Source organism: Lemur catta, chromosome 10 (assembly GCF_020740605.2).
Source record: "Lemur catta isolate mLemCat1 chromosome 10, mLemCat1.pri, whole genome shotgun sequence".
Classification (NCBI taxonomy): Eukaryota; Metazoa; Chordata; class Mammalia; order Primates; family Lemuridae; genus Lemur; species Lemur catta.
In genome coordinates, this window is record NC_059137.1 from 72,329,334 (window position 1) to 72,338,024 (window position 8,691).

The window sequence follows — 8,691 nt, forward strand, 5'->3', positions numbered from 1 at the left end:
ATTAAACGAGCCAATTACATAGTTTGTTTCCAAATCTTGCAACATTTTTAAAATTACTTTCTCCACATAATAGACCTCTTTAAATGAGACCACAGTACATTCACAGAATAAGGGAAGTAAGTTAGTTGTAGTTGATTAAATGGTGATATTTACACTTCGGATTTCCTTTTCTTTGTAAGTTTTGGGTTTGAGGATAAAGGATCTTTGAATCAGGAGGAGTTCTAGGTACCTGCTACATTGGCCTGTCTTTGCTTTTTCACATGGTTGGAGATATACTGGAGCACCACTAGGTTTGTTCCATTAGGCCCTATAATTTAGGATCAGTGAAAGAGAGAAACAGGGATGGAAGATTGAGGTGAGAGGTATAAGTCCTGATTAGCTTTCTCCTTTTCTATCCTATCCAGGAGCCAGATGTTTCTTTAACTCAGTCCCTTAATTTGAAGTATAAAAGGTCTGTCCAGAAAGTATCCAGCCATTGTTAATACGATTTTTCATGTTACGTGGCTGGATACTTTCCAACAGACCTGGTATATTACTTAAACCTTTGGTTGCACCTACAGTTGATGTTTATACCGGAAAGAAAAATTGAGAAGAAAGACCTTTGGAGGAAGGACTAAATAGAATTATTATAGACGGAATGTATTTTCATTTCTTGATTTCTTTCCTCAAAGTAGGAAAACAAGAAATGACTTAAAAATCTAAGATGATGCTTTTTGAAATTTTCATCTACAATTGACAATAATGAGACTTGATTTTACCCATAAAAAACACAAGGTTCTCAGAATGTTGGTTCTGTTCAACATGGTTAGAAAAAGCCTGTTACTGATATAGGTTGGGAAATATATTACGTGGAGCCTTAGTATAAAAGCATTCATTCTAAAGCATTAATTACATGAAGGTTCCTTCAAATATTGGCTGATTGGTTCTTATTTCTTATGAAGTGCCTTATATATTGAACTTTATATGTGCTTCAGTTTTTCTAACGTATGTTGTACTACAAATTTCCCACTAAGCATTACTTTACCTGCATCACCCAAGTTTTATGTTGTATTTTCATTCTCATTCTGTTTGAAATGTTTTCTAATTTCCTTTGAGTTTCTTTGACTCATGGATTATCTGAAGTATGTTAATTTCCAAGCATTTGGAAATACTCTTGTTATCTATTATTGGTTTCTAGTTTAGTTCCATTATGATTTGAGAACATACTTTATGTGGTTTTAGTTCTTTTAAATTCATTAAGGTTTTTGATGACCCAGAATATAGTCTATCTTGGTGAATGTTCCATATGCACTTAAAGAGAATGTGTGTCCTGCTGTTATTGGATATAAGTGCCTCAATTTTAAAGCAGATTCTTTCTCTTTTTCCTTTTTTTTTTTCCTCTTTTTGCAGTGGTGTATTGTTTGTAACAAAGGGAACATTTGGACAGCTTACTTGTGAGTGGCAGTATAGTTTTGACGAATTTACCAAGGAGCCATTCATTGTTGATGGGAGAAGATTACGCATTGAAGCAAAGGTATGTTGAATAGATATTTTTGAAAACTTAGCACTGAAAATAACTTTGAAATAATCCTCCTTACTTTTTAATGTTTCTGGCTCTTTTATAGATGTTGCTTTGACTTGGTGTGGTTTTCCTTTACATCTGCTGTCTTACCCAGGCTTAAAGAAAAGAAAACTAGGACAAGAAAAAATGTGCTATGTTCTGTGCTATTACATTGACAATAGCATTCCTGGGGCCTCATTTTGTATTCAGTTATAGAACTCCACCTTCCCACATATGAAATAATGGATAGTGGCTGTTAGCCTGTGCTCTAGCTCATACTGCTTTCCTGGCTTTTTTCATATCTTTTTCCCTTTCTGAGTATTACATTTCCTCTTATCTCCTTGATTTCTTCCCCTTCCACCTTTTCTTAAGACCTTATATCAGCAATCAGCCTGTTTGGGTTTTGTTTGTTCATTTGTTTTTTGCTTTTGGAGACAGGGTCTTGCTCTGCTGTTGCCCAGGCTTAGAGTACATGCAAAACAGATAAGTTAATGATATCATCATCATAGCTCACTGCAACCTCAGATTCCTGGGCTCAAGTGATCCTCCTGCCTTGGCCTCCCAAAGTGCTAGAATTACAGGCATGACCCAGGCCCATTTTATTTTTAATAGAAGAATCTGATTTCTCTTGAAATCTATATTTTCATGGATATTTGAATTATAGGAATTGTAAGACTAGTAAAACCTCCACGTTGTTTCTTCTGTGACCTTATGCATAGTTACAGAGATAAACACCATCCTTGTCCTCAATACTTTCACTTCTTTGTATTTGTCCCTCAAATGCTTAATATCTGCTTAGACAGTTCTCTCCACTACAAATACTAAACATAATACCCAAAGAGTATAAACAGTAGAGGAAAATCATCTAGGATCTAGGACCCACCCTGATTTCTTTGATTCCAAACTACATTCTTACAGCATGACTGGTTTAAAATGTCAGAAGTACACACATATATACATATACACATCCCCATTAACACATATGTGTGTATGTATATATGCATACATACACATGTGTATGTTATTTTTGACCTTGACTCAGTTATGATTCCATGGCCACATATCAAGAACTGTCTGAGAAATTATTTGGAGAGGAACAGCAGCGGAACTACCCCCTGACTTACCTCCTTCCCGTCCTTTACATCAACCTTCTATGGCTTTATAAACTGAAATCTCACCTTAAGCTTTTTAACTTAGGTTTAGTAGTGATGATCGTATGTTAGGATCTAGTCTTCCTTTCCATTTGTTTTGATTTTTCTCAGTTCCTCATTCATGACTTTTTAAGGTGTATGATTTGTATAAGATGGCACTTTAAGCATAGACTAATAAAGCTTTATGGCATTTTTTATTATATTTCTACAACTGGATTTTCTTTTTAATGAATTTACTTATTCTGTTTATAGGAACGGGTGAAGTCTGTATTCCATGCCAGAGAGTTTGGAAAAATAATTAACTTCAGGACCCCAGAGGATGCTAGGGTAAATATAATGAATCTTTTATTTAAACAGATAGGAGCTATTCACTTCAAAGCCATGTAAATGTTCCAGCTCTTAGGGAAATTAAAAAAAAAAAAAGCCAAGTAAATGGACTATTTTTTAAACGTAGATAAGTGGGGTTTTTTGAAATTTTGTTTTTGTATTTTGACAGTTTTTATTATATATAACTAGATAATATTTCCCCCAAACTTTTTTCACTAGATTCAATTCAGCACACCTACTTGCTTTTCAAACCAAATTGCTTCATCTTTTTTTAAATACTAACTGCAGTACTTTGTTTAAAACAAAAAAAAGGCGACAAATTATTACATTTCAGTGTTAAATCTATCAGCTCCAGCAGGGAAAGTATAGTCCCACATTGTTGAGTTCTGTACTGCATAGCTACAGTGATTTAAAAAAAAGTTACCATAGCATGGTACAAGCCAAAGGGAGCCAGGCCTATAGTCAGAAAATCTGGGTTTGAATGCCAATTCTGTTCCTTCTTGACTGTAAAATCTTGAGGGAAATCAGTTAACCTCAGTTTCCTCAAAATGGGAATGATATGAACTGAAAAGCACCATATGTATGTTAGGGAGTATGGCAGTTACAACAATGTATATTGTCAAGACTGTGAAAGTGGTTGTGAATGAAGACTGTGAAACTGGTTATGATCTTGTTGATCATAACTAAGATGCTTTTCCGGGACACTGAGTAGCATTCACCATGTTGTGCAACTTACAGCACAGGGCTTATACAACTCCATGGTGCTGTCTCTGTATGACTATTTACCAGTTTACTTATCACATCTGGACCCAAACTAGGGGCCTACCCCTACCCCACACACATACATTGGACCAGTTAGCATGTGCTATGCAATTTTCTGTCCATACATTGTGACATAAGGCAACACTGGCATACTAACAGTAGAAAACAGAAAAGAAGGGGCAGGTTACAATGAGAAATAAAGTAACTAGAGCCTTAATATGCATGTCACCTGGAACAGGGAGACAGAGTGGAGCATGGTAATAGCAAGACTTTTAGGCTTCCTTCTTTCATGTCATTGAAGGACGTTACCACATATTTCAGTTTCTCTGTAATACATTTTCCATTTAATCCCTGTCACCATGTGACTTTATCCCAGAGAGGTGGTTTTTAATCGTCCTGCTTTACCAGAAATATCCAGAGAAGGCTACTGAACTCAGTTCTCTTTCTCTGCTTATCTTAGGGCTATTCTTATTAGATTCTTCTTAAGTTAAAGAGGTACAAACATCTCTGCTAAATCTTTTTATACTGAAATAACCCCAGGATCACCCCCAAGTCTTTTATCTGTTATGCAGGCCCAATAATAACAGACATTATTGGTAGAAAGGTTTGCATTACATTTATATTTTATTTTTGTAATTTCAAATTCTTTTAGAATAGAAAATGTATTGTGAGAGCATATAAGATAGCATTTTGCTATGCTGCTACCCACTGTAGAATTATATGCCTTCCTACTCAATCAGTAGAATCCTATATATCTGCAAGCCCCAAGCCCCGGGCCATAGCCCAGTACAGCTCCATGGTCTATTAGAAAACAAGCCGTATATCACCTCCTGAGCTCCATACCACCTCTCCCCAACCTATGACACCCCACACTACCCACCCTCGGTCTGTGGAAAAATTGCCTTCTGTGAAACCGGTCCCTGGTGCCAAAAAGGTTGGAGACTGCTGCTGTATATGGAATCATGGAGGTTTATGATACAGAACTGACACAAGTTAGATGGAATTTTGCATATATAATTTTTATACTGTGCTGGTTATTCAATCCAGCTGACAAAATTACCCTTTTCTCTCAGGAGGGTTCATTTCATTTTTCTTATTCTGAAGATAAACATCCAAGTCCAAAGACCTTAGAAAAACACTATTCCTACTATTAAATCAAACCCAGTGCCATTGTCCCTGAGCCATCTGGGCCATTTAAGTGAGTGATCTGTTTATAGGATAATTTTTATGTATTGGCTATTAGTATACACCTAACTAAAACTGGAAAGCCAACTTCTAGATTTCCATTCATTACATTTTATTTCATTGCCAGTTCATTGAAGTAAGCAAATGTCGGTTTATTTTCCCACAACAGTGGATCCTCACAAAGCTAGAAGAAGCAAGAGAACCTTCTCCAAGCCTCTGATGGAGAACACTGCCTGCAGACACACAGCCATAGATTATTATAGCTTCTAGATTGCACCTTCCAAAACCTGTTTGGGAAGTATATTACAGAAATAATTTCAAGTACCTGGTATTGTAGATGCTTTACAAAAAATCAGAATCAGGTAAAACAGCTATGTGATTAAAATATTTCAGCTCTTCAGAGATCCATTTGGTTTAGTAACTTGAATCATGAATCTGTTTATAATTCTAATTTAAAAAAGAAGAAACATTTCTTTTATGAATCTCAAATATTTGTTCCAAGTTATTTTCTGCAATGGTGTAGAGGTTGCCCATAATTAGTCTCTACATGGAACCAACTTTAATGTTCTTAATTTGCATTTTAAACTTCTATCATGCTTTCTTCAAACTCCCTGACTGATGGGTAAATGATCAAATCAAACATTGCCTCAGGGGTCTGAAGAGAACTTTGGTGGTGATTTCTTCAGAATCATGAAGTTCTTTTTACAGATAAATACTTTGGTGTTACTTTCCTTATTTTTTAAATAAAGGATAGGTTTGAATTATACTTAAAATGCATAGCATGATTATGACAAACAATCTTTTTATATAATGTTTAACATAGATTGAATAATACTTCTTCAAGCCTTGCCTTAAGAAAGCTTGAAGAAATGAGTTACCATACCCCAAAAAGGAAAGTCTCTCTCAGAACTTCAGAGCCTATGAGATACTTCCTCAAGCCAACTCCAGCCCTACTTAGTTTACCCAGGTCATGTTTTTAATAGACTGCTGATTTCAAAGGAAAATTTCTAATGCCTTAACAATACCTACTTTCTAATCACTGGTAACATGAAATAAACTCCCGACATCTTAGATATAGTAGTTATACTTCAGAATAGTCTGCCTCTCATAAGTAAATGTATGTACCCTAAAATCGAACCCAGTAATTGGTCCTGTTAACAATAGATTGAGAATTTCTGGTTTGCTTTCTCTACAGTGAAAGTGAAAATCACTCCTTTTAATGTACAGCTCATCAGACCAAAAATCATGGGCTGCACATTAGTAAAAATAAAGACATGGGATTTTCTTTCTTGGTTTTTGTCCAAGATCTTTGCACTTTAATATTAATGGACTGTTTCAAGTGAAAGGAAATGAATATATGATTGTGAACTATAAACGGAATGATACAATGTCTTAGTTATTGAGTAACAGAGTATTTGATGCATGTTTTATGTGCTGCCAAATTATTATAAACTGTTTTTGGAATTGAAAACTCTGTATAGTCAATGGTCATGAAATTCTCAGGCTCCTCAAACCCTTGCTTTGTTGTAAAAGCTAAAATAAACAGCATGCCAGACTGTAATTGTATTTCGTGATGATCAGATACTTCTCCTAAATACTATTGATTTCTCTCTGATTACTAAAATACATTGTTTATTATCAGTAGGTTCCCCAGAATGCTTGTTTCTTTGCTAAACACAAATTGAATCAGAAGATGACAAATTTCAAACTACATGAAACTGTGTGTCCCCATGATGATCTTTGTTCAAAGTAATGTATATATTTTCTCTATTGCTGAGCTCCTCCAATTTTGTGTACATCAGAATTAAACCTAAGAGTAGAGGTAGTCAGAAGGCTTGCATCAGATTGTCCTCATCCAAAATGTTGCTTTACTGGAGTTCCATTCAGTCCCATTAATCAAATACTTCATTACACACTTCAGTTTCATGGTTTCAGCATTCTCAGGAAACTTACGAACTCATGACTCCCTGGGTGTATCATAGTGAAGCAGAAAAGCCTAAAAGAATAAACATAAAAATTTTTCCGGTATCCTCTGGCAGCCAACAGGAGTAGGTCTTCTAAGTAGTTCACATATAAAGCCAATGTGCCTGTCCTTCCTGTTCCCTTACCATAAAAATCTAAAAATATCTCTTGTTATTCTTTCCCTACCAGCTAACTACCCATCACCTCCTCCATCTCTAGAGTAGAGAGACCTGTAGTTTCACGAGCTATAGTGTATTGGTTATTTTAGAAGATTGTCTTCATCTAAATGAAAAAACTAAGAACATCAATAATAATGATTCAGTCCTTTTAGCATCCCATTTTACAACTTATAGTTACATGTTTGATCCTATAGTCCTTTTTTCTTGAATGTTAGAGTCCAGAATCTTACTGTATTTGAAAATAATCTGCCGTGAATTACATATAATACATTTAATGGCTCTCTGGGAATTTTAAACTTGTCTTAGTTGTTTGGTAGTTGCTGTGGAATGAGGTGCTGAGTCTTGTGTCCTTTCTCTCCATGTATTATTTGCTAGCTATATTCCCAGGCCCTTAATTCCAGCGCAGCAATGCTCTGATCCATAATTGTGTGAGGACCAAGGCAAAATGCCGGTTCCCTGCCGACTCTCCACCAGAAAACCATGATCATTAGAAATAGCAACTTTGATTTCTGGTACAAAAAGAAGCTTGTGATCTCTTCACGTTTACAAAATACTCTCTGAACCAAAGGGCACGTGCGCTTCTCCAGTGTCTTCCTTTTTAGAGTATATAAATTTGCTGTTTCTTCCTGAGTGTTAAAAAGACCTTGGAAGTTTTCCTAGGGTCAGGTTAGTATAGCTGAGTTGTATTCTGGTCCCTAGATAATCATTACCACCTGTAGGCAGTCCTTCCCTGCCCCTCTCTCCTCCATAATCCTCATCCATTTGGAGGCAACTATCCTGTGACCTCCAAATAAATAAAAAATTATCTTAAATTTATAAGATTTTTCATATCTCTCCTTTTTTTCTGATGGTAATAGCAGTAAGATCTCAGTGAATCTTACTAAGAGGTGAGCTAGATGCACCTAGCTCACCTAGCTCATCTCTTAGAAACAACACAAAGTAGTATCCTATGCCTGTTTGGTAAAATAATAAAAATAAAAAGAGATGCTACTCAGTGCTGCATTTTCTGCACCTTGGTACTTTTCAGTTATCAGTTACCAGTATGAGTTGATACTTCAGACTGTGCCAAATGCCCACTCGCACAGGCCTCTCCATTGAAAAGATTAGACAGTGTGCTTGGTTAGCTTGTCTGTAGGAGCTGGAAGTCTGTGCCACATACAGGTGGAAGTCGCTGCCTGGCACTGGCTGTTTCCATGACCCATTCAACACAGGTCAGGGAAATCGGTTTGGATTCCAGGGCCATTGCTTTTACCTTTTGTCAGGATCGACCAAAATCCTCAAGGACAGTGTTTTTCAAACTGTAGGTCATAAAATCAACATAACAGCTCAAGACCAGCATAGTTTAAAAGTGGAATAGAAAGAAAATGAAGGAGTAATAGAGCATGTAAAAAGGTTAAGTATTGTCTCCTGAAATCTTGTTTCAGTTAAATAATCTATATACTGTGTATACTGGGTCACAATATATAGTGTTTTCTATTGTGAAATGCAGTATTTAAAAAAAAGAAAAAGCTTTAAAGACTGCTATAGGAGACATGGGCCATCCAGTGGTTATCAGAACAATCTGGACAGTGTGGAGCTTGACCTC

General features: G+C 36.0%; 1 protein-coding gene across 1 annotated transcript in view; it reads left to right on the plus strand.

Moving 5' to 3' along the window:
• Positions 1-5,366, plus strand: part of VPS13A (vacuolar protein sorting 13 homolog A) — a 197,911-nt gene extending 192,545 nt beyond the window's left edge. Inside the window, exons 70-72 of the mRNA XM_045562601.1 lie at positions 1,390-1,513; positions 2,944-3,018; positions 5,135-5,366. Coding sequence (XP_045418557.1) covers positions 1,390-1,513; positions 2,944-3,018; positions 5,135-5,185 — 250 coding nt within the window. The 3' untranslated portion in view covers positions 5,186-5,366. The remainder of the gene's footprint in view (positions 1-1,389; positions 1,514-2,943; positions 3,019-5,134) is intronic.
• The last annotated feature ends 3,325 nt before the right edge of the window (positions 5,367-8,691 follow it).